The 26,243-nt window shown below is 38.0% G+C and overlaps 3 protein-coding genes across 3 annotated transcripts; 2 read left to right on the forward strand and 1 right to left on the reverse strand.

The window, feature by feature from the left end:
• The first annotated feature begins 11,385 nt into the window (after positions 1 to 11,385).
• LOC101298143 lies at positions 11,386 to 12,096 on the forward strand. Its single transcript, XM_004303182.1, has 2 exons — positions 11,386 to 11,690; positions 11,798 to 12,096. The coding sequence occupies exons 1-2, from the start codon at positions 11,555 to 11,557 to the stop codon at positions 12,040 to 12,042; spliced, it is 381 nt and encodes a 126-aa protein (XP_004303230.1). The 5' UTR covers positions 11,386 to 11,554; the 3' UTR covers positions 12,043 to 12,096.
• Positions 12,097 to 13,804: 1,708 nt separating this feature from the next.
• LOC101309659 lies at positions 13,805 to 14,716 on the forward strand. Its single transcript, XM_004305425.1, has 2 exons — positions 13,805 to 13,943; positions 14,027 to 14,716. The coding sequence occupies exons 1-2, from the start codon at positions 13,805 to 13,807 to the stop codon at positions 14,287 to 14,289; spliced, it is 402 nt and encodes a 133-aa protein (XP_004305473.1). The 3' UTR covers positions 14,290 to 14,716.
• A 181-nt stretch (positions 14,717 to 14,897) lies between these two features.
• Positions 14,898 to 18,984, reverse strand: LOC101298438 (shikimate O-hydroxycinnamoyltransferase-like). The gene is made up of 3 exons (XM_004303183.1): positions 18,959 to 18,984; positions 18,411 to 18,838; positions 14,898 to 16,109 (listed from the first exon to the last, which is right to left on the reverse strand). The coding sequence occupies exons 2-3, from the start codon at positions 18,828 to 18,830 to the stop codon at positions 15,216 to 15,218; spliced, it is 1,314 nt and encodes a 437-aa protein (XP_004303231.1). The 5' UTR covers positions 18,831 to 18,838; positions 18,959 to 18,984; the 3' UTR covers positions 14,898 to 15,215.
• Positions 18,985 to 26,243: the final 7,259 nt, after the last annotated feature.

Here is a 26,243-nt window from a genome sequence, read left to right on the forward strand (position 1 = left end):
TGCCACCGGTATTTTTCAGATCACAAAATGCACACAGAAAATATGTCAAGTGACCAGGAATTGGTTTAGTCCATTGCCAAGCAAAATCTTTCTTTTGTGTCCCATCACTAGAACTCATTGTGCTGCCTACAACACACGTACACACCATTAACAAAGGCAATCTATACTTAGACAAAACCAGCACACCATTTACAGGCAGCTTCTTGTAAATGCTGCCTGCAACACACCATGACAAAAGCAACCTCTCTTTAGACAAAACCAACACACCATTTACAGGCAGCTTCCTGTAAATGCTGCCTGCAACACACCATTAACAAAGATAATCTATACTTAGACAAATTCACAAAACCAACACAGAGTTGTGAGCATTTACAGGAAGCTTGCTCTAATGAGTCCAATCTATACTTAGATAATCAGAGCACAATGTTGCATCATATACTAAGAAAACACAATTCACAACACTGACAAGTGACAACAGTCCAATTGAATCAGAAATTCAGAGGAAGAGGTGCGTACTGCACTACTGCATACCTCAAATTAGAGGTGAGTTGGTGACTGCAATGCGAGGCTTAGGAGGAAGAAGACAACGACAACGAAGAGGCGGTGGTCGACTGGTCAGATGGTCGGAATCCTGGTGGTGGTCGATGGTATGGTCGATGGTCGGATGGTTTGTGCCTCTGTGGTGGTCGCGATTCGCGAACTGGGGGAATCTTGGTGGTGGTTGATTGTGTGTCTGTCTTCGAGAGGAAGAGGGAGAGGGGTGTTCGAGAGGAAGAGGGAGAGGGAGAGGGAGAGGGAGGAGGGAGATCGGGAGCAGGGAGCAGGGAAGGAGGGCGAAATACAGAGGGAGGCGCACAACCCCCAGCTTATGCGAAATACTTACCCAAAACGACCCCGTTTTTAGTTGCTTCAACTAGGCGCACGCCTTATGCGCCTTAGGGTGCGTTTTTTGCGCCTTATGCGCCTTAGGGGTGCGTTTTTTGCGCCTCTGCGCCTAACCTGCAAAACACAATGAAATTTTCCTGCGCCTCACGCCTTTTAAGCCTCAAGGCGCGCCTGAGGCGCGTTTTTTAAAACATTGGTTCTAATAGATTGGACGTGTTCAAGGTGTGCATGGGGAAGGAGAAATTAGAAGGGAACAAAGACACTGAAAAAATACTGGCACTTGTTCTTCCAACAAGATGGAATTCTACCTTTTTAATGCTGGACATAGCTTTAGATATGAGGCCAGCTTTTGAAAGGATGGCTGCGAAGGAAATGAACAAGTATAGAAGATATTTTGATGAAGAAGATGAGCTCGATGAGGAAGAAGAACAAGAGTATGTTCCGGTGACACCAAGAACAAGAAGAATAAGAGTTGGACCACCACAAGATGAGGATTGGGAAAAGGCTGAAATAATTGTGTTGATCTTGAGGGTTTTTCATGATGTGACAATGAGGATGAGTATGACTAAACACCCCACCGCTCATAAAGCATTTTATGACATTGTAGCAATAGAAGGGGAGATTAATGCACTTTTTGTGCCTACTGCTGGAACTAGAAGTGAAGTTTCATTGCTGATGTTGAAGATGGCAGAAAAGATGCTTGCCAAGTTTAGAAAATATTTTGGACGCATTGAAGACATGAATCAGTTGTTGTTGGTTGCATTGGTATTGGATCTTAGGTTCAAGCTGAAGAACATATCTCATACTTACCTACAAGTACTCCATTATTCACCTAAGGAAGCAAAAGCCAAGGCCGACTCTGTTAAGGAGCTCTTGGCATCCTTAACTGACATCTATAGAACATCAACCAATGTATCAACCAATGACAATACATCTTTTAAGAGCAGCATTGTAGCAAGTGTCATTTCCAGCAGCACAAAAGAAACAACCTCATCTTTCAAGTCGAAGAGAAACAGGGTTGTGAAGATGTCAGGGAAAATGGCTGACTTATTGGAAGGTAGTACCAACCGTGTGTTCTGTTTTTGTTAAAATTTGTTTATGGCTGTTCTTCATTTCTTCTTCAATTTTGAACTTACTGTGTGTTTTGAGAGGTTGTACATGTAAGTTTTGACTGTTTCATATGTGTTTTGTTGCAGGTTGGCCAAAGGCTTTAGCTAAATCCAACGAAGTCGTTGTTGAGAGTGAGGTTGATAGATACTTGCTTGATCCAATCGAGTGTCCACCCAAGAAAGAAGCAGCTAATTGGTGCCTGCTACATTGGTGGAAGACAAATGGCTACAAATATCCAAATCTTGCTCATTTAGCAAAGGATGTACTTGCTATCCAAGTTAGCACAGTCACATCTGAGTCATTTTTCTCTACTGGAGGTAGAGTGATTGATCCTTTTAGGAGTTCTTTGACTCCTAAAACAGTGGAAGCATTGCTTTGCTTGCAAAATTAGATAAAGAAAAAAGATCAATCTGAAATTGAATATTATCCAAGCCAAGCAGAGATTGAATTTTATGAAAAGATGGAAAGAGGTATGTACTGACAGTATTGTCTATTTGTGATTTTATGATTTTGTCTTAATATTATTTCATTTGACTTGTTTGATTGTTTCATTATTTCAAACTTTATTGTAGCTGAGGCAAAGCGAAAGGCAAAAGAAAAGGCTGCAAAGGGAAAAGGAAAGGCTAAGCTAGTGGCTGTGGCAGAAAGTGAAGATGACGAAGATGAAGTTGCACAATTTGTGGCAGCTAAGCCAACTAGAACCTCAAAGTCCTTGAAAGCTGCAAAAGTAGCTAAAACAAGTGCTAATGCAACTCCAACAATTCCAGCTGTTCTTAGTGTTGGAACCACCAAGTCCAATCCTGCAAAAGTTCTTAGAATGACTCTTGCAACAAAGAAAGCAAAAGGTATACATCAGTATGTCTTAATTGAATCAAGTTCTTACTCCTCAATCAATCATTAATTTATACTGCTAGCTTGAGCTTGATGAGTTGATGTATGTGAGTTGGTTATACGTGACTTTTGATTTTGAATGTGAGACTTTATAACTTGAGTTAGCAGCTTTGTTAGGATTTAGGAATGATGAATGTGCTAATTTCTAAACACTAAAGTAGCTTCATCTAGGTTGGTCTGTGGAATACTATTGTTCTATTTGTTCCATACTTCCATTTATTCACTGTTACATTCTTCATTTCTTATAGACTAATATTCAATTATTCTCTTATAGGTAAAAGATGAAGGGCATGTCAGCATATGAAGTTATGAACTCACAGCATAGCAGCAGACTTGTCAATGGCAGATAACAGATTGATGCCATGATTTTGTTCAGCTATTTTGAATGTTTGATTGCTTACTGATTACTTATTTTTATTGTGAATTGTTGGACTATTGGTATTGGATACTTGCCTACTTAGTTCTCTTGGAGTTTTATTTGTTGTTTAAAATGACTTCTCTTGTTAATTTGTTAGTGCTAGACTGATGGTTTTATTTAAATTCAGTTGAGATTTGATTGCTTTGCTAGTTTTTGCTGTGCTTTTACTGCTTTGTGCCTTTGTTGAACACTTGAACAGTTGAACACTTGGTCAGTTGGTCTGGTTTTGCTATTGCAGATTTGCAATTGAGTTGTCACTTGTCAGTTCACTCAGTTGTGTGCATTGTGCAGTGTGTTGAATTTTCAGTCTTTCACATTTCAGTGATTTCATAGTATAAAAATGCAGATTATGCAGACAAGTAGATTGCATTGCAGAAATGTAGAATCATTCAAAAATCAGGTTATCAGGCCTGCAAGCCCGACAGGACCGACCCTATTTTTACCGGTCCGGGCTTTTACCGGGCTCTAAAATTCTTGCACCGGTCAAGGCTTTTTCCGGGCCCTGAATTTGAAACAATAAAACCCAACCCGGTTAAAGTGTGTCCGGTCCGAGCCCGGGCCCAGTAAAATAGGTGTCGGGCTCGGCCCGTGCCCAACCCTAATAGAATCTCTTGCGTTCTAAATTATGAAGGATAAGAACAAGTAGCTAGTTGGATCTGGAAGTGGTGTCCTCACTACACAAACATAGCTAAATTCTGCGAGTCCAATTAGCATATCTTATGCAACAAGTCATCATTCATCGATCATAGGTGATGATTAATTAGTACAAGATTCTGATAAACTGAAATTTACAGTAACAACTTAGTATAAACACATGGCATGTATACAGTATATGGTATCTCTAAGGTGATAACAGATATGGAAGTAAAGCAATCAGAACTAGTTTTCTGGTATTCTCATAACAAAACAGAAATCGTAGCCAAACAAACCATGCTAGCATAATTTTTCTATCTTTTCTTTGCAGGAACATATTCTTAATCAATTATCAATGATGATTGGAAGCACTATGCTGTGTGCTCTTCCCACCTATATATGCGAATGTGACGATTAAGATGAGTGGGTGATGGCTCGTAGTCATTATTGTGATCGAGCCTAAGATAAGTATGCATGGTCTAAGACACCCAAGTTGCAGAAAATGGCATCTTAATAATTAGTTAAAGACTGAAAGAATGATAAGAAGCAACGAAAAGCAAAGCTATGTATAACTTGTTAGGGATTTTTTTATGTTTAATAACCAGAAAAGCACACACCCTAACATCAGCAAGCATATTTGCAAAACCTATTAGCCTGACATAGTAGAGATCATTAGTATGAAATATACTGAACTGATCAAAAACAGAGACCGTAAAAAGTGAAAGCCATAAAAGGGCATCAAAAGTGAAAACGATCATAAACATAATTATTAGTAATACATGATTGTGCTCAGTGACACAACCTACTAACCAGCTTTGTTGTCATGGTGACCAAAATGCCTCAGGCATCATACAAGTTCCTTTTATCAACTAAACCGAATGCAAATGATACATTTTTTTGCACTTCCAGAAAGTCATTGCGGACTCCAAATTATTAATACAGTAAACACAAGCTGACAAAAAGATTGCAGATGAGTCTAAAATGATCGCTTTCTATGAGTGCCAGTAGCACTGAGCTATATGAACATTAATATGACCCGCTCTTGAATCTGTCGGTTGCTTGTTGTGATATTCCCAAATGTCAATCAAAAAGTTTAGCGTATCATTTCCATAAATTAACAGATGTGCTGTTTCCAGTGGCTTTCAGCATAGAACTAAGGTGATCACCATCTCAAATTCTCCGGCACGAAATGACTGAACACAGAAGATTTCAACCTACGGCAATGCCATACACAATCACATTGGGATGATGAACAGAAGATTCTGTAAAATAATAGAACTTAACAAGCAGTGAACTCAATCAAATTCGAACAAGCTCACACTGAATATATGTAAACAAAATCAAATTAAAATAATCCATTCCAAAGATGTGCGCGCAAGAAGACGAGTAAAACCCAACACAATTAGACCTAAAACTTTCTGGAATAACCAACTTCAAGCTAGAATTTTTTTGGGAAGTAATAACCGGATGGTTTTTATAGATTTCAATTAATTTCCTTCAGATTTGGGGTATATTTTCTTCCGAATTTATAATATATTTCCCTTCACGATCGTCGATTGAGTGCTATATACATTAACACCGGCCATAATGAGTGCTACACTGCTACAGTTGCGGTCTTGCGGAGATGTCTTCCTATCCTGTCCAGCAAATTTCTGAATTCTTGATATAAAGAGTTGAAATTTGAAAACAAGTTTTTGGTACAATGGTTCTATGTTTCGAATACACGAGAGTCCCTGATCATGATCATTCTCTTCGGTTTTTCGATACAATGGCCCATCCGGTCATGTCTAGGGTTAGGGTTATTTTTTAATGATCATAGTGTTAGGTGGCTTCCTCTAAACTCGAAAACTTCGTTATCACCCCTATGAAGGGTACGGTGTTTTGGACGTGTTTCGAAACAATGGTAGAAAATTTTTGAATTCTCGATATCAAGAGTTGAAATTTGAAAACAAGTTTCCAGCACATGCAGACAAACAAAAGCTTCCTTGCTCGCTCAAGTTCTTTCTTATATCAACTGCATCCATTAGATCTAATAGATGCAGTTGATATCAAGAATCGCTCGAGTCATGAAGCTTTTGTTTGTCTGCATGTACTGGAGACTTGTTTTCAAATTTCATTTCTTGATATCGAGAATTCAAAAATTTGCTACCATTGTTTCAAAACACATCCAAAACACCGTACCCTTCATAGGGGTTATAAGAAAGTTTTCGAGTTTAGAGAAAGCCACAAAACACTATGAGATAACCCTAACCCTATCTATGTTAATTGTATCGAAAAAAAGAAGAGGATGATTTGTACATGATCAGGTACTCTCGTGTATTTTGAAACATAGGACCATTGGAATATTAACTTCCGAAACAATAATAGGTCAGATGTTGATCTATACAGGAGTTTAGCAAAGTTGGACCAGCAATTACATCCCAGTATGAGAAAACTCCTAATATCTTCTCCTTCCTTTGGGGTAACGTAGTGAAAGCTATAGGTTGAAAAGTGAGATATGTAGACAAGCGTCGCACCGAATTTGAAATCAATAAGTGAGATAAATCTCTGTGTTTTTTGAAATATTATTAAATAGAGGGTGTCTTATATAGGCTCTAACTCCTAACTAAATCATATTTAGAATAGAAATAAGAAATAACAAAACCTATTGGAAAGAAATCCTTATTGAATCATGTATCATATTCGAAGCTTATCAAGAAAAGGAAAAGTAATCCTAGGAATAATAGGAAACTTATACTTGCTTACAACGTTAGTTTTTCAGCTACTCCTCGAACTCTTCTACAAGTTGTTCTACATCATATATGGGGCCGGAGCCAGTACTTCCTGAGGCTCTTCAACTTTGAACAACCTTTGCATTAGATTGGTTTCTTAGTTTTCATCTCTCCATTTTGAGTCTTAGTTTTGTTCCAATGACCCCTAGAAGGCCTTTCTTACTCCTCCTAATAGTAACAAGGACTTCCACAAGCTCACCGCCATGCCAATATGAAATAATGTAGGTATCTTTGCCTACCTAGGTTTCAGCCACTTTTGCTTAATCCACTCTCCTTGACACCACTTGCATACACCACAGTCATCCTAGTAATTTGACATCAAAGTGGGTCACTGGATATAACTAGTGAGATCCGTTATCGTGCTTTGGGTAACATGATGTAGTGTCATGTCGAACCTCAATACTAGTCATGCTTGAGTGCCAGCCCATTTGTCGATCTCATCTGTTTACTATTTGTTGTTACCACTAGAAAAAAGAAATTAACATCATTAATGCATGTATCCATAGCTTTTTTAAAAATAATTGGTCAACCCTTATATTATCAGACGTTAGAGTACACATAATGATCCGCCCAATGGGGCTGACAAAAAAGCATCCTTTCCAGCTATTAAGCCCATCCAGAAGAGCCCTCGCGCTTCCCGTCTTCCCGTGAAATTTCAAAGGCACAATATTCTTTTACATAGCTAAACCCTTAGTAAAATAATATTCTTTTACATCTGTGTAGTTATAGTAAAATTGTTATGAGGGCAGCTATTGGGAACTTCAAAATTGTTCAATTGACCTCACTTTATTATGAGTGTCGGTGAGTTGCGGTCTGGTTGATTAAAGTGTTTAACTAACAACTTTGAGGTCATGGGTTCAAACCATTGACATATGTAGAGTGTGTGAGTTATTTTATAAAAAAAATTAAAAAATAAAAAAAAAAAAACCTCACTTTATTATGATGAGTTATTGAACGACTGATATATCCTCTTACACAATGACTATTAAGGACAATAATTATACCAAAAAAATAAAATATTTGATCTCTCTAGACTTTTTAATTCAATAATAATATAATTGAATTCTTTATTATTTTTCTTATATATTTTTATTTTATAATTTTACTACATATTATTAAAACAATTAAATATCTAATAAGAGCTAAAACTATGATCAATGTCGAAATTTAAACAAGGGGAATAAAAATTTATATTATCATACATGTTGAAAAATATACAAGGTGAAGGAATATATATATATAAATATATATATGTGTGTAAAAAAATCGATAATGAAAAAACTAAATAACTATTGAAATAATCTATCATGAGTTACGTACATAAAACAAAGGAAAAAAAAAAAGGAATATACATAGAGAAAAAATGGTTATCCTTAATCCTTGTTTAGCACAGGTAAAATAGAAAAAAGGAAAACTAATTCATGTTAGAAAATTTTCTTGTTGATAAAAGTTTTCTTTCTGAAACCCAATACCTTGTGTTATTTGATTTGCAAGAGATTTAGGTTCTTAATTTAAGGAATGGAATTATAATTGAAATATGTAGAGTGAAAACTAAAAAGTAATTAATTATAATGAGTGTATTTTTATTTTAGAGATAATGAGTTTTTGATGATCGATAAGAACAAAAAAATGAGGTCTAGCGAGTGATAATGTCACATCCCGACTCTTATATTTTTACCTTATTTACTAGCTGGTTTATAATAAGAATTTTACCGTCTCCGTCATTGAGTTAATAGTTTAATTGGTCCCTAGAGGGGTTTCGGGGACGATTATGTGCGGAGGATTATTCGTAAGAGGAAAATATGACGACGATAAAAATAGTAAATTTTGAGCTAGTAAAATGTAATTTTTATTCGGGTATTATTTTTCGGGGTGTTTTATTTTTGAGTTGGGTTGATATAAGGTTGGACCGGTTGGGAGGCCCAACCCATTTTTCCTCCCTTTCTCTTCTTCTCTCTTTTCTCTTCCTTCTCCCTCCCGTGCTCTCTCTCCGCCGGAAGCTCCCAGCCACCAGCTGCCGCCGTCCGGCCAGCCAGCTGCCACCGCTCCATCCCAGTTCGGAGCCCCGCCACCTCCTCTCCCTCCCCGGCCTAGCCCCCGAGCCTCTAACCCGCAGGAAGAGGAGAAATCCCGCCGGAGACGCCGGGAAGCATTTCGCCGGAACTCCCTCCTCCGGCCACCAATCCGGGCAAGTTTGGTACGGTTTTGTAGCCCTCCAACCCAGCAGCCTTGCCCTAAAAGGACTCTCCCTCTCTTGAGCTAGGTAAGGAGAAATGTGGAGTTGAAATTTATAGGGCTTTTAGGTGTTTGTGTTCGATTGCCCTAGTTAGGCTTGGATTTTGGGTTTGTGCTGGTCAGGAAAGTTGTAGAGCATGATGAGGAGATTATTCTGTCAAAATTTCATAGGTTTTGGAGGTCGCCGGAATTGGCCTCCGGCCGCCGTTGCCGGCGGAGCCGCCGCCGGTTGGGAGATTTTTATGTTTTTAAATGTGGAATATTAAGGGGAGTTTATTGAAGTGAGTTATAGAATTTTTGGATGAGTTTTGGATAGGTTTGTGATTTTCCGAAGTTTGGTATTTTTTGCGGTTAATTAATGTAGAATCCGGCCGTAGGATTTAAGTCATATTCTGTGGGAAGTTGTTGTTACGGCTGCCGGTATGTTCGGCGAAGTTTGAGCCGTATTGAGTTAAGAATGGCGAATTTGGGCAACGATGAGTGTGTGGGAGGCTCACGTTTAATTTTGCCCATTTTGTTTAAATATTAGATTTTTGGTGGGAAATTAATTATATATTTGGAACAGGACGAGAGGAGGCCCGAGCAGAGGAAGCCTCGGAGCGTCATCAGGCTTAAGCCTAATTTGTGAGTGGACCTTAATTTTAATTGAAAAGCATGCGATGAATTATCTGTTGATCATTTAATTCTTTTCCTGAGATTTATTTATTTCTCGGATATTTGGCAATTTTCCTCATTTGGAGAGATCCCGAAAATGAGATTTTCGGTGGATATGTTTATTGGTTGTTTATGATGATAGTATGTATATGTAAATGCTAGCTAGCCATACGTGCTGATCCGCCATAATGAGGTAAAATACCATTATGGTGTGACGTGAGTGTTAGACACAAGCTTAATTAGTAGCCCTATATGAAAACTATTTTTTTTATTTGGTTTATTTAGGTTTTCATATAGGGAGTCCACACGTATATACACTCGTACTCTTTCCGCCATACTGAGGTACAATTCCATTATGGTGTGACGTGAGCGTTAGACGCAAGCGTAGTAGCCTTGTATGAATTTCTATTTTTTTTCTAATTTGTTCTTAGAATTCATACAAGGAGTCTGACGAGTGTAAATACATACACTTATATATTTTTATATATAATTTAGCCTGAGAGGCTGTATTTTATTAAGTTTTGGAGACTAGCCGGTGCTGGTCGTGAAGTTGCCAGTTTTTGAGTTGAGCGCTTTTGAGCGATTGCATGCAGTATTATTTTATTTGGAAATTAAATTGGAGAAGCATAAAGAAATATTTTTATTTAATTTATTTTTGTCCACTCACTCTAACTGTTCCACATGTTTTCCCCTGGGCTCTTCGTTTTAAATTGCCCAGTCTGCAGAGTTCAGGTTGGACCTAGTAGGAGACGAGGCATAGTTACCCGCTTTTCCGCTAGTTTTCATCAGTAGGTTACCTGTTTAACCTACTAGTGTTTTCTTGCTTCCGCTAGTGTCTAGTAGCTCTGAATACTTTGGGATTATTATATATTATTCCGGTGGTGTGCTCGGTCGGTTGACTTTATGTTTAGAATTGCTGAAGAATATTATTTGCTTTTATTTAGCTGGATAATTGTGTGATATTTTTGGAAGTGCTGTAGTAAGTGTGTGAATTGGAGATTTTTCAGGTTAGGGTTGTCCATCTTCAAGGGAGGTTTTACCAATCTTTTCGGTAAATTTTCCTTGGAGGTGGTCCCCGCACGACTTACTCCGGGTTTCAGGGTGAAATTCGGGGTGGGTCGTGTCAGATAAAATGTGTAATGAATAATATATTGAAATATATGTGAATTATATTTAGAAATTTGAATAGAAGTCTAGTGAGTAAATGCTCGTATTTAAAAGTAATTGGAGGTGTATAGAGCATGAGAAGTATACTGAGCAAATTTAGAGGTCTCAATAACCGTACTCAATTATTATCTAACCTTATATCATGTGCATGAAAATAATCGACTAGTTAAGCGAATTTAAGGCTGAAATTGTTTGTTTCTTGTTGCATTCGAATGAAATTAAAAGGTTCTATATCCACGTACAATGCGGCCAATCTCATTGCAGTCATCATTAACACTAGACAAGGTTAAAATCAACATAGCACATGTCACTTCTAAAAGTTACCCAAATTAACCGATTAACCAATAATTCTTCATGACAAGCATTTTAGCAAAGGAGGTATCCATGTATAACAGCGAACCAGAGTAAGGAATAATGGCAGCTAAACAATCCCTTTCTCGTCCAATTTTAATTTGAAAAGGCCCTCTTCACATGAATACATACTTGACAACACCAACAATGATATCAGAAAATATTCCTTCATAAGGAAAGTGATATGATTTCGGAATAATATATGAAGCCATTTGCAAAAGGCTGCTCCTCTTTAACGCTAACATTCCCGAGTTCATTCTACACTCATTTGGGAATGGTATTGTACCTAATGTGTTTGATGTGCCAGTTGCTTCACTTTTATGATTCTCTCAAGCTAGACTTATATGCCTGAGGCCCTAGCATTTTATTAGTCTCTCTCTATCTATCAAACCAAACTAGATACCCCTACCCCCCCAACCCATACCCCAAGCTTGAGAAAATGAAGCGTAAATTACTTGCATGGTTGCTGTTGATGATCCTGTCTAGCTTGGCTATCACAAATGGCTCTTTCCAATTGGAACATTGTCAAGGTGATGTTGGCCTCTCAAGGCTGCAAGGACAAGAAACTATTCATGGTAAGAATCCATCCATTATTTATATAAGTTTGTACTTTGTACTGATTTTTCGAGGCATATAACTATTCCATTCAAAATCTACCTAAACCTTGGGCGTGCTGTTGAAGGTGTACCGGGCACAGTGAGACTGAATAGATCAGAAGAAGATGATGGAAGCGGAAGCAGCAAAGAACAAGGAGATTTATTGGTTGCTTCAGAAAAGGGACAAAAAGGGAAAACAGGAGTTTATGGTGGTGGAAATTCTTCTCATCGCCCGAAAAGTAGTGCAACACCCAGCCCTTATCTCATGGCCAAAACCATGTTGCACGTAATCTTCAGTTCGGTTCTGATTCATTCCTTCAAATTACTCTAACATGTTCCGATCGATTCGAAACACAGTCATATATTCAGTGTGTGGTGTTTTAATAATGGTGACAGATTGTTGAGTTTCCATTTTGAGTGTCCTTGGTTGGATCGACTCGATCGGTCTTATGAAGGCTTTTTCATGTTTATTAGGTGTATGTTAGAAGAGTGATTATATCTCACTTTAATTATATTGAGGAAGCAGGACATATACAACTGGTTCCTGGATTTTGCTAATCATATATTTTCCATTACATCAAAACGATTGGTTGTATGCTATTGTAATTTTATGTACTCTCTCTCTCTCTCTCTCTCTCTCTCTCTCTCTCTCTCTCTTAGAGAAAGAAAACTAGTTAAAGGATTGTGAAAATGTTTTATAAAGAAGCAGGACTTCAACACACTTTATGTTTCACTAGAGAACTTCCTCACTGGATCCGGAAGAACTCTATCTGCATTATGCAGGACTACTGGACTACTAGCATACACCAACTGATCGATTCCTCTGCTAACACAGTCATCATGAGTTCATGACAAGAACCGATTCAAAGTTTTACTTCCTCTTAGAAAATTTTATTAAATAAAGAAGATATAACTTAAGATGGGGACATGGAGCCAAAATCTCTTAGAAAAGAAATAGCAAAACCAAAAGGCAACCAAAACATGAAAAAGAAGAGTAGAGAGCTGATCACATCAAAGATCAAGGCACACAACAGGAGTCCGATTACGGGCAGGATAAGGGTCTTGTGAATCCTTTTTGGTCTTCATTTTTTTTTTTTGAGACTTCGGGAGAGACTTGAGCAGATTCTCATCTTCCAAAATTTCACCCTCATCATACCAGGAACTCAAATGACTCACCCTATCAATTTGGGTATATGTATGATGACCAAAGGGTTCTTCATTGTCTAAATCACCCCAACAAAACTTGGTTTGATGAACACTAGATACTACCAAAGCAGAATCTATATTATTATTGTCAATCAAAATTTCATTTCGCTCTCTAATTGTCTCTTGCTCATCTACACCCCCTCTCTGCTCAGACACAATCTGAGGGACATGTGTTACTACCATGTTTTGCTCAACACTAGTAGTATTATGATTATCCTCTATTGTTTGCTGAATAGTAGTAACCCCAGCGACCATAGTGAGCAGCTCATGCTCAACTAAATCACCACCAGTACCACATGGATTCTCCATTAGTTGTATATCAATAGGATTAGGAGATGGAGACTTACCAGCAAAAGACGGACCTTCTTCAAGGTCGCATCGCCGGATGAGTATTATCCACCATCACTTGCTTCCCATTATCTGATTTTTCTGGTTGTTTTTGAACAAAAATCTGCTTAGCTTTACGTCGTTGGTGCCCTGTCCACATTAACCTCCTTGTCTAATTTTAATCCTAAAAGCCCTGTCCACATTGATGTGGAGTCTTTGATGGTCATGCTACTGGTAAACTTGACAATAATACCAACAATTTCTTCCTCTATAAGAAAAGTGATATACATATGGTTTTGGAATAATGCTGCCATTAATTTCCAAAATGCTGCTGCTCTTGGATATATGCAATATCATTCCCCAGTTCCTTCTACACTCGTTTGGGAATGGTATTATACCTAAATTGTGAATGATATGCCAGCTGCTTCACTTTTATGATTCCCTCATCATGTTAGAAAGTTATGCTAGAGGCCCTAGCATTTTAAATTTTTAATTGTCTGTCCCTATCCTATCAAAATAAACTAGCTACTCCTACCCCTAGCTATCCCAAACTTGAAAAAATGAAGAGAAAATTACTTGCATGGTTGCTGTTGATGATCCTATCAAGCTTGGCCATCAGAAATAGCTCTTTCCAATTGGAACCTCATCAAGGTGATTTAATTAACCTCTCAAGGCTACAAGGAAAAGAAACTATCCATGGTAAGAATCACTCCAAACTTATGTAAGTTTGTAGTTGTTTTTTGTGGCACATACCCCTATAATTCCATTCATAAATCTAACAGAAGCAGCCAACACAATTGAAGGTGTAAGACTGAATGAATCAGAAGAAGATTATGGAAGAGGAAGCAACAAAGAACAAGGAGATTTGGTTGTTTCAGAAAAGGGAAAAAGAGGGAAGACAGGAGTATATGGTGGTGGAAATGTTGCTCATCGCCCCCGTCAAGAGAAAAGTAGTGCAACACCCCGCCCTTATCACATTGCAAAAACCATGTTGCACGTAAGCTTCAGTTTGGTTCTAATGGTTCTTTCCTTAAAATTTCTCTAAGATGTTCTGATCCATTAGAAACAGGTCTATATATATACCGAGTGTGATCAGCTTGTTGGGAAATTTTCTCCTAGTTTCTTTTGGGGTGGTCTTTTGATGATGAGTTGATGACACACAGTCGAGTTTGCATTTGAGTGTCCTTAATTGGATCAACTCGATCATGGCAAGGCCTTTTCGTGTTTGTTAGGTACGTGTGTTTGAAGATTGTTTATATCTCACTAGCTTCATTCATGAGTTCGCAGCACTGGCGTGTTGCTACTAGGTTACATATATAGTGTGCAAGTTTTTGAATAATTGTCGTCGATCAAATGGTCCCTCGATTTTTCTATATATTCGTGTTATCATGTATTTTCCATTACTCAAAGAGATTCGTTGTACTGTAATATTATGTACTCTCTCCCGTCGAGAATGAAAACTAGTTTGAAGCAAGTATTGTGACTTGAGAAAAGGATCAAAGGAGCAGGACTTCGACATGCTCTGTGTTTTACCAAGAGAACTTCGATTCCATAGTGGGAGAACTCTATCTGCAGAACTACTTGCATGACACTGATAGATTATTCTACTAAAGCAATTCGCTTATAAAATTCAGACAAATCGGACCAAAATCTGACGAATCATGTAACAACTAATACTACAACTGCTGTAGTGCTGTTGTCTAGCTTTAGCAAAATGATACTTATTGTAAACCCAATATCAATTAGTAGCGCAAATGTTTTTTTCAGAGTCATTAATATGTGTACAGCATTTGTCCCACTTCGGGTTTCAACAAAATGTGAACTCACATAAGTATCATACTGATTTGCACCCAGTACGAGGACTGAAGCACCAGGAGAGAAACATAACCACTTCAGAAAATGTTTGGCCAACCTGAAGATGAGCGGCAGTGGTGGTTCAAACCGTACTAGAATCCTTAGCCACTTTGTTCATTATATGTCGTACAGCAGCTTCGAAAATGATTTCATATGTTCAGATTGCAGGGAAATGGCAACTGATAAACTCCCATCATTAGTTGCACTTGGTATTACGAATGCCAACCCCTCGTATCCAATTCCACCTGGTCCCATGAAAATAGGTCGACCCCAACCAAAATCAGCATCATGAATTGGCAGCCTAACCCAACTAGTAATCCCGAGATTAGGACACCTAAAAGTATGTGCCCCACGCACAAGGGCTGACAGATCAGGCTGAAGCTCAAGGTAGTCAAGAGCAGATCTAAGATAATCATTGTCCATTCGCACCAAAGCATTGTGAATCTTGCTTGCCGCATACCATGTTGGTTTTGATTGGAGATCCCCTGCTACAGCAATAGGTGTGGCTGTGAAAATCACATTGCCAAAGTAACCAGGTGGGAGTGGGGGTTGCAGTCTGGACCTGCCATCAGTTGCAATATATAATTTGGTGTCTTGATCATCAGGAAGGTCTCGCGCCTTGCATACACATCGCCAAACATGACCTGCCAACATCTCATATGAGCTATAGTTGACAGTGTTGCCATCTTCCTTAGACTTGGCTTTCAAAGTGTTGAGTTGTTCTCGAGTCAATTTAAAGATGGAAATAGTTGTCTCCTCCGCACCAGGTTTTGTGCTCTGCTGGGGATTTTTCATGGGGGGAGCAGGTTGGTATTCAATGTGATGGAATTCAGGCTGAGGTGGGTCTCGGGCACGAAGCAATGTCCTGTCGATGAATGGTGGAATTGTAAGGTCAAGACCTCTAGCCATATCAGACCATGTATTCACGAAGTGGAGACCAGCAAATCCATCTGCAACGTGATGTTGCATGCCAACACCAAGCGACACTCCACCACATTTGAAGTAAGTGACCTGCACAGAAAAAATCCAGGACCTAGTAAGCTCATCTGTTTAATAATCCCCCAACTTTGAGTTAAACTTTGGCATATTCTTTCAATTGACCCAGAAAATGCGTGGTACTTGAAATTTTATGATAAACAGAAGCTGTTTTGTAATTCTGAACCCCAAATATAAAAACGTCTTCATCAACATAGAATAGGATGATCTCAGTTGGTTCAAAAGAATTGATCTTATCCCAATGGCAAAATGACAAACTAAAAGGAAGAATCCTACTATGCATATCATACCAACTCTCCAAATTCAAAGCAATGCCCTGAATAAAAAAAAACCAATATATCCATGTACTTCTATACAAGTAACCAAAAGGATGATAATCAGTTTTCGCAAGCAAGTTATAAACTAATGTGTAAACAGCTCACGAGTCATGACCATGCACCAGCCCTATATTTTTCAACACCAACCTATTTCTTCATATATGAACCAAAATAATGTATTCATATGTAACCCAGAAGTATCAGAATACTCTCTTAAACCACCAGTTCTTACTCTGAATGTGTTACAATCGACATAGGCTGATTCATCAATAAAAAAAAGACTCGAAGGATACTACAACATGTAACCCATGTTCAAGTTAAGTGGCCATACACTCATACCTAATGGTCCCTAATAAGATTTCCAATAGGAGTTAGTAAGTAGACTAAAGATAAAGAACTAATGGTAAGGAACATCATTGGTCAGACAATTGAAATGATACATAGTTACAGAACATATAAGCATACCTGGAATCATTCAACCAAGTCCAATGGGTGACATGTTCAAACTTCAAAAGTTCTTTTAATCCATCACCTTAACACGTCAATACAAAGGCTGCTACTTTTCCTTGGGGGTAAAATTTGCTAGGTCAAATATTGAAATTTTCAACGAATAGTTGAAATGAATAATATTTCTTGGGCAAGAACTTTCATCTGATATCTGACCACTTGTTTGACTAAGAAAAAAATTGAACCTCTTAAGCTTACAAAAAGTCTGGTCCAAGTTTTAAGGAATTTCCTTAAAATGAAATGGCATGAAGGGGTTCAAATTCCAGGTTTTCTAGGCATCACTCCGTTAATTAGTGTATTAACAAACAAAGGGTCTAAAATAGTGAAAAACCACTTGGATAAGTTTCTGGTTGCAGTGGCCATTGTAATGACTAGTTTAGCTGCAAATCTAGCTAAGATCAACAATGATTCTTTACATTTTGATAACACAAAGATTAACCAAAAGTCAAAACACTGATTAGGTCCTTTGCAACTAAAAGGAAAGAAAGAAAAAAACATTATTAATATCACATCATTGTCTTTTGGTGCTTAGTTCTATCTAGTTCTATATGATATTGGTCATTACTTTCTAATTAATTTCACCCACTGAAGGTGCACCAACCATGCACTAGAAATTCCGCAAGCCAAAATCCAAAATCCAATCATTACTTTCCCTAAACAATATCACCCACTAGCAAAAAACAGTATCTCGTGCAATCGAATCTCTATCTCTACTATTAGAAAGTCATGTATGGTTTTGGTGTCTTTGATGAAATCTTTTTTCAATTGCCCAAAAAACTAAGGTTGCAGAAAATTCTTAAAGAATAAAAATTATAGTTATTATGAGCTTGACTATAAAACTCCACTGGAATAGGAGAAGAAAAAAAAGAAGGGTAGTTTCATCCCACTTTTAGTGTAGTTATCTACAAAAAATAAATGGAGCAGTTCAAGTATACTAATTCTATTTTTTTTATCCCCTATGCACGGGTAAGAGGCTAATGATCTTCTAAAGGGTTGATTTTCTATCTATAAAACAAAAGTTTTATTTGTATTTTATAGCCTAACGTAACTTAATAAAATTTTACTCAAAATTATCTGTATTTCATCAAACTATTAACTATCTAAAATTTTATATGAAACTTCAAAAACTAGAAATGAAAAGTATACAGACTATCGGTCATAATATTACAGAACATTTGAAAAGAAACTCATGTTTTACTAATATCGACAAGAGAAAATATAGAAAATGAGAATTACACTTGACAAGAGAAAATATAGAAAATGAGAATATGTAATTCGAACAAAAAAAAAAAACAACTACAAAAAAACAAAAAACGTACTGTAGTGCTAATAGCACATCTGCTTGCCAACTTTTGTATGAAATCAAAATAAACGCGTGATTATGAGTGTAGAATCACTCGAAATTGGTGACCAACTTTGATCTACATTCTACAAATACTACCAACCAAATTAATAATATTATGATCATAAATGCAAAAATACGTATAAGTACCTGCAAAACGAGGAGCGGATACGACGAAATCCCGGCAGAGTAATCAACGGTGGGGATGAGCTTCCGGAGCTCAAGAGTCGGCGCAAAGTCGCCAAAATCATCGATGACGGAGCTACTCTCGGCGACGACAAACAGCACGCCCTCGCCATTACAATTGATCTCGATACGACCGTCGTCGTCGCGCTTCAGACGCCCCGCCATGGGGTAGAACGGCACCAGCACCTTCGACAGCGCGTGTTTGAGCACGCGCGGATCGAAGAAGTTGGACGCGCCGTTGGGGCGGTAAAAGTAGATGCTGGGGGTGTGGATACTGGGAATCACAAGGTCGACGTTGGCGTTCCACAGCGACCGCGGCTCGGTGGTCTCCTCGGCCGGCTTCACTATCGTCGACTCCTTAACGGTCACGTTCACCACCGCCATGTTGTTGGCTTCTGCAACCAAATAATATCAAATGATCAAACATTAAACCATATATATATTTCGCTGACGAAGATTGAGTTCAAGTGGGATTAAGAAATATGGCAAATGATGGATTTGTATGTACGTACCTGAGAGACAATGGAGTGTTGGACGCAGCAGAGGCGGGAATAAAGGAACCTTTGAGAGACACAAGCGAGAAGATGGTGGTCGGTGAGAAGAAGAAGAAAAGAGGTAATGGGGGTTTGGAGTTGTTATGAAGCACTATGTAAAAGTACTACGTGAATGATCAAGCCCAGAGCATATCTGTCACTCACCTACCGCGCCTGCCAACTTTCTCTCAATCACCCTATGCCACCTCAGAATTCAATCCATGGAAATGCGTTTCCTAATCGGTTTTGTTTACTTTCCAAAAATAAAAGGCCTTCCCAATTTTACACTCTCCAATATCAATTGTTTTGAATGGTTATTTAATGGAAATATAAATATGTTAATACTCAATTTAGTAGCCTAATTATTTCTTTTGTATAAATTTAAACTCATTTCATTTAAAGTTTTCAAAAACAATTTTCGTTATTCAATGCTTACAATTTAAAATACGCGTGTTCTTCTTAAAACTAGTGAATACATACCAGATTACGACTCAGAGATACATGCAAAGAACCAAAAACGATTTTATACACGACGGTGCAAGACTGCAAGTACATGGGTAAACTTGGATATTTAAAACTATTTATATGTTAGAACCATTATGTATCTATATTAATAACTTCTAATCATAACCGTTTACATAATATATATATAGATACACGCCACAAATTGAAAACTCTCACGCAATGAACTGCTTAGCATTTACATGGTTTGAAAATTTTGTCACTAGCTACCGGTTTAGAAGTGTCATTACTTTTAGAAAATATAATTTTACTAATCATTTTGTTAATTTTTAACTTTCTATTTTAGACAATTTTTTTTTATCAGGTAAACAATATTATAACTTCGTGAGTCAAACTCACAACCTCTCATTTACTAAAGGAAGACTATGCCGCTAAACCAAATGGTACTGGCTCTGACAATTTAATTTGAAATGGTAAACTATTATTTTTTAGGAAAGTAAATAAGTTTAAATTGAAAACAAAAACAAGTTAATGTATAATTATGATTTTTTTATTTGTGATAATTATATAAATATGTAAATTATTTAATATTGAAGAGCACGTACAGTCATCTAAGAAAGCCTCACATATATTAGTTTGATAACACAGTTAAATAAAAAGAAAGTGATGTGATTGATTAGAAATAAATATCCATGATTTAGGAAGCAAGAGAGTTGGTAAGACAGGGACACGCGGCTATCTCGGATCTTTTCTTAAACAAGATGGCGGATGCGCTCTCCGGTTGTGGTCTGCTTTTGTTGGCGTGAGTTGGTGATTGTTTAGAGCAATGCAAAATGCTAAGTTGGTGAGACGGTGACCCATTAACAAAAGTAGAAGAAGAAGACGCAGATAAGATTCGAGGCAGCCAACTCTTCCATTTCCACTGTAATCGTAATTAGTAGCCGCAGCAGTAGTCCACCAACTCTTGACACGACTCGCGCCTCCTGACGGCGTCTCTCCGGGTTCGTCCTCTCCTACCTCCAACCAAACTTTTCAACGCCGACGTGTGTTCTCGGTGGGGTCCGCCCGGGGTTGGTGAGTTTGGTTTTGAACCTCTTCATCCGGATGCTGACGTAATGTCGAAACGGAGATACGGCTCGGTTCGTTTGGAGTTTATAACGGTGGTAGGTGAGTCCGTTAGTTATGACGTCAGCGTGACCGGATCTCTAGGGGGCCTGGCCTAGGTTCAGGTGGAGCTTTCAAATTCTGCAAGTTTGGGTAGTAGGAGACTATGAAACTGGTTACAGTTGAAGCATTTATGTTCATCCTCGTCTGCAACATTTGAAAGAAATGGTGGAATAATGGAACGTAATATATAGATAAATGTTCTATAAATTAGGGGATACCCTAACCGTAAACCACCGAAGACCAGCTCTCTTCGCTGTAACAGGTTCTTATTATTTGACCTCAAAGGACTTCCTCTTTTTTTTCCGGAGTTTAAATTCAAGTTGCCCACTCTCTTTGAGAACCAGAACATTACCTGAGGTAGCAACCATACCTAGTGATCGAGCAGAGAACTTAGGTGTAAAGTTTGGCACAATGGCACTCTTAGCAAGGCAGTGCTGGAACAAATCGGTAACATGAAAAGCTTATGTTGTACCATCCAGCATAAGGATGTCCACCTCTCGCACATTTGTAGGTATAGGTTCAACATTCTCTAGTGCCTTGGGGTTGAAACATAAACACTAACTTTCTTCTCGTTTCTAAACAACAGTCAATATACGTACCTTCAACCCCAACAATGCCTTTGATCATGAGCTTTGAACGTAAATGTAGAGAGAGTCTTTTCTGTTCTAAATATTGTGAAGATTGCGTTACAGAGTTGAATGGGTGACAATTTATGAATAATTGTTTAATTTGTGATAACGAGAAAAACATGTTTACTAGTTTAGACGGTAAGACTATCACGCAACGATTTCAAAATTTGAAATCTTGTCGATAACACCATTGTAATTTATAGAAATTAAATTTAATTAATTTTATTTTTTTGTATTTTTATGTTTTGTGTCCCATTAGACCAAAATTTCTTAGAGTAAGTGTGAAGATATAAGTAACAAAGAGAGCTGGTGATTGAGTAAACAAGATGGACTAACGCTGGTTTGATCCTTAAAATTTAATGTTTATGTTTGATACAGCAAAAAAGGTTTATGCATGTTTATAGTGTTTATGAATGTTCAAGATCCAATGTTGTTAGTCAAATGTCTCTAATCTTGGACAAATATGCCATAGAAGGCCGTCTTCTCTACCATATTTCCTCAGCTCATATTTGCCAAAACATCTTAACCTTTGGTAGAGATTTGCATACCCCATATAGCCTTCCAAACCAGTGGATCAATGTATGGGAGGTACTTGTAGGTTTGACAGAGTGGCAGAGAGTCATGCAGTACGTCATGCTTCTATTTGTTAGTTGGTACATGTTATAATATCCAAAATTGACCGAGAATCATGCTTTTACAAATTTCGGTAATGCCACAAATGTTCTCTTGTTCTCGAATTTGGCTTTTTTACTTAGATTTATGTTGCTTGGATAATTTCTAACTATTGGATTTGTAATACCCTAGATTTTCATATCAATTTTCGTTGTATTACTCTCATAATTAATGAAGGATTATTTATGGAAATTCTTTACTTTGTGCGAAGTTGAAGTTTCAGGATTAAATTTTAAGGTGCTTTGCTTTGACTTTTAAGAGGCCAAAAGTTGACTTTAGTTTCAGTAAGTTATTTGCAAAAACTTCCTTCATGAAAGTTGTAGAGTTTGGCGATACAAGTTCGTAAACACGCGGCACGTGTAATTCGGGTGTCGTATGAGAAAGTTTTGGTAAGAGGAAGTTAGTTTCCGAGTTTAGAAAGTGTATAAGTAGAAAAATGTGTGTGGGAGTTTTTTCTTGGGAACCCTAAAATCAGCTCACTCTCTTCTCTCTCTTCTCTCTCTTCCTCTCCCGACCTCACCTGCACACCAAACTTTGACCGGAGCTATCTCCGCCGTCCGGCCACCGATTGGACCGCCGTTCGTCTTGGTCGACTCACCCGGGCGTCATTCTGGGCTGGTGTGGGGCGGGGCAGCAAGCCAGAAAATAGAGCTTTTGGCCGGAAAAGAGAGCTGTTGTGTCTCCGGTCGGACTTGCCGTTTCCGGCGGCGACGAGGGGCATCCTTAGGTGAGTTTTGATCCTCTCCTCCTTCTAGTTGTGGCTAGGCATAGATTGAAGCAAGTTTTTGAGGTTTTGAGGCCGGATTTGTAGGTTTTGTAGTTTGATTTCAGGTTGCTGTTTCGGGGCAGTTTCCGGCCGGTTCCGGCCAAAATTGGTTGAAGCCTCAGGTATGAAAGTTGTTCCCCTTGTTTCAAGTTTCAACTTTGCTGTTGAGAGTTCTCTCAAATTCGGAAGTTTGTGGTGGCACGTGGGGCCCACTCGCCCTGCCTGTGGCGGCGCGTGGCAGCGCGTCCGGTAGTGTTTGTGGCTTAGTTTGCTGTGTTTTAGCTAACTCTTGTTGTGGTGAGCTTATTGAGATGTAGAATTTTTAGTTTGTGAGCAATGCTTGTATGTTAGGACTTTAAGTTTGTTATTAGACTTGGTTGAGGTTTGAATTAGGGTTTGAGGATTAGAGGCAGCCATTTTGGGTCGCTAAGTTCGACGACTTTGGAAAATTGTCCTCCCTTGAACTAAGGGTTAGTTTAAGAGTATTGTGTAAACCTATAGTATTTTAGTTACTAAGGTTTTAATTGTGTGATTTTAGGTGATTTGTGAAATTGTGTTTTGGCTTGCTATTGTCGTCTTGTGGAATTTGCAGCGGGATATTAGGTGAGTAAATCTCACCAAGATTCACTTTTGAACCAAATGTTATTATGGTCATGTGATGATGATAATGATGATGATGTTGGATTTAATAATATGTTTTTAATTGTTTTTAAAAAGAATTAACCTTTGTTTAGTCCCTAAGGTTTACACAACTCATCTACTTAGTCCTCAAGGTTTAAATTTCATCTATATAGTCATGAAGGTTTTGATTTCTCATCTAGAAAGTCCTCTAGTTAAAAAAAAACTGTTAAACCACTATTTTTCCGTTACAAAAAGATTTTTTTTTTTTTTTTTAAACCCTACTCTTAAAGGACTAGACCAAGCTTTTCCTAAGAACTAGCTTTCAACATGTCAATATTTCACCTAACGACCTCCTGTCTAATGGTTACTAATCATGGCGGAATCACTGCTGTCTTAGTGTGGGCAAGCCTAATCACTTACAAAGTAAAGTAATCGTAAAACAACGAAACAAAAAGGCACAAAATTTTTTTTTTTTTTTGACGGATTATAGGGCAAAAGGTAGAAGTTATTTAACATAAATACAAATACCAAACTCAGAGCCTTGCTCTCAGGTAAACAGCTAAAGGTTGTTTAACTACTCATAAAGTTAAATATAAACACAAGTACTTACTTGTAAATTTACAGCACACCACACTAGATGATTACAGACTTCACTCTCAAAACACTCTTATTATTCTCACTCTATTCTAAAGACTGTATACTGACTTTCTTACTTCTTAAGAAAGGTTGAGAAAATTTCAGATTTCTGTTTCAGGTTCCTTCTTCGATGCCTTCCTATTGAAGTTTGAGGTTTCTTATATAGAGAGCGGAACTCAAACATGAATTAAAACACACTTATTCATAGTGGTGGACAGGAGGAATCCTATCCTGATAACTTTACCTTTGAAAAAGTAAAGTCGAAAGCTTTTAAGTGCTGGCAGCTACTTTCGTTTTACCAAAAGAAAAGCCATTTGTCTTGAAGCGTCGGCAGCCACTCAACTTTCCAGCATATTCACAATGTTGTGATATGTCTCTGGATCTTCAGAATATCCCACTGAGGAGTTGGGACCACTATATTCCCAGTCGCGTGCCGTGTCTATATCTCCATCGTCGAGGTCTGAATCATAGGGATAGGAAATTCTATACTTATCTTCAGTCTCCACTTTTTCTAACCACGTAGTGGTAGCCAGAGTGCAGTCCACTTCTTTCCTCATAAGAGTTGTGAAAAAGTCACAGTTCTCTGGTGAAGGGTGATTGTAACAGGTGACCATAATTTTTTCTCCACTGGCTAAAAGACTTGAATCATAGTCTCTTAAAACCACGTCTTTAATAATTGCTATGGTCATGGCTTTCATCCAAGGAATGCTTTGATTTGGTCTTCCATTTCCATTGGCAATAGCTGGCTTTTGAACCGGACTTTGGATTAATCTGACAAGATGATATGGAGAGATATAATTCATTTGATTATTTACCACTGTCCATTCTGGCGGAGTTGAAATGAATTTTAACCTTAGGATACAACCATCAAGTCTGATATTCTTAACTGCTTCAGATATTATTTCTGAAAGGCCCTTCAGATCTTCATTGGTTTTTGTCCACAAATTATGAACAAAACCGTTTTCTACAAGCCATAGCTTGTGCTTCTGAGGATGTTCTGTTTGAACGTCAACCAGATATCTCCCATAATATGGGTCAGGGGCTATTGATAATGTGCCAGGCAGAATATTTTTCCTTTCACCTAAGAGGTTATGGAATTTATACCATTCAGGTTCCTTTAAAGTTAAAATAGGAATTTTAGCACTTTCAGGATTTTCGAGGTATTCAACCTTGGAAGATTCTGCAAGAACACCTTTGTCTTTTGTATGGAATCCATACATTTCTTCAATTAAAGCCTTTAGTGTTTGAAGCAAGTGAGCTTCATTTTCTTCATAGAATGAATACAGAATATTATCAATAATAATCTTCTGCTTAAAGGGCAATAGCCTTTCAGTCCTGAAAACTGGTCTCTGAAAGATCTTCAGAGGTTGATCGTGAATAACCTTTTTTCCAGTAACTAAAGGTGACTTATCTGCCTTGAGAGGGTCTCTTCTGCTTTTTGGCAAAGCAGCAACCATTAACGGACTTGATATGTCTTTACCGTCTGCCGTTTGAGACGGGCTATCCAGTCTTTTCCCCTGAGACTGGTCAGTTAAGACTGATCCTTTCGGACACAGCAAAAACTCATTTATGAGTTTATCTTCATTAGTACCACCTGAATGACTGGAGCAACCATCTTTTTCAGGTTTAGGCTTGATTCTTAAAGCATGACTGGATTCAGCAGCTCCATAAGAAACAATATACTGATAACTTGGTCCGTCATGGAGCGGTCCTACAATATTATCACCGCTTTTGAATCTTTCCCAAAGCTTCTTTTCTTCTGATTCTGGTTTTCGACTTCTAGGATTGCGACCTTCTCTTTCAAACATCGCCATTTCTCTTGTGAGAGCGTCGGGCAAATAGTTCTTGTCACCTGCAACCGTTTCAACATCATATTCATATTGGGTTAAAAACATTTGCCATCTCAGAACTCTTCCCCTATCAGCAGCATCAGTTAATTTGTAGTTTTTGAAGTTTTTGACTCTTTTGTTATCAGTTCTAACTACAAATTTATTTTCTAAGAATGCCTCAGCACCCTTAATGCTTTTAATTAGGGCAAGGACTTCCTTGTCTCCAGTAGAATAGTTTAACTCTGCTGCGTTAAACTTTCCTAATAGAAATTTACAAATCTTTTCATGATTTCTGTTTGGAGCAACAGCTAAAACAACTCCTGCCCAATAATAATCATTTGCATCAGTTTGCAAAATGATCAGATCTCATTCTTCAAGTAACTGTAGAGGAGGAATGCTTTTTGTTAACTCTTTAATCTTTCTGACAGTATTACTGTCATCAGCTGTGAAAGACCATTTCTTCTTAAAACTTGTTTTTGGAG

The sequence above is a fragment of the Fragaria vesca genome, linkage group LG6, assembly GCF_000184155.1.
Source record: "Fragaria vesca subsp. vesca linkage group LG6, FraVesHawaii_1.0, whole genome shotgun sequence".
In the NCBI taxonomy this organism is placed as follows: domain Eukaryota; kingdom Viridiplantae; phylum Streptophyta; class Magnoliopsida; order Rosales; family Rosaceae; genus Fragaria; species Fragaria vesca.

Coding starts and splice junctions, on each gene's coding strand:
- LOC101298143 (XM_004303182.1), top strand. CDS start 11,555: ATGAAGCGTAAATTACTTGCATGGTTGCTGTTGATGATCCTGTCTAGC. Junction 11,691..11,797: donor AGGACAAGAAACTATTCATG/GTAAGAATCCAT, acceptor GTGCTGTTGAAG/GTGTACCGGGCACAGTGAGA.
- LOC101309659 (XM_004305425.1), top strand. CDS start 13,805: ATGAAGAGAAAATTACTTGCATGGTTGCTGTTGATGATCCTATCAAGC. Junction 13,944..14,026: donor AGGAAAAGAAACTATCCATG/GTAAGAATCACT, acceptor TAAATCTAACAG/AAGCAGCCAACACAATTGAA.
- LOC101298438 (XM_004303183.1), bottom strand. CDS start 18,830: ATGGCGGTGGTGAACGTGACCGTTAAGGAGTCGACGATAGTGAAGCCG. Junction 16,110..18,410: donor ATCCGCTCCTCGTTTTGCAG/GTACTTATACGT, acceptor TTTTCTGTGCAG/GTCACTTACTTCAAATGTGG.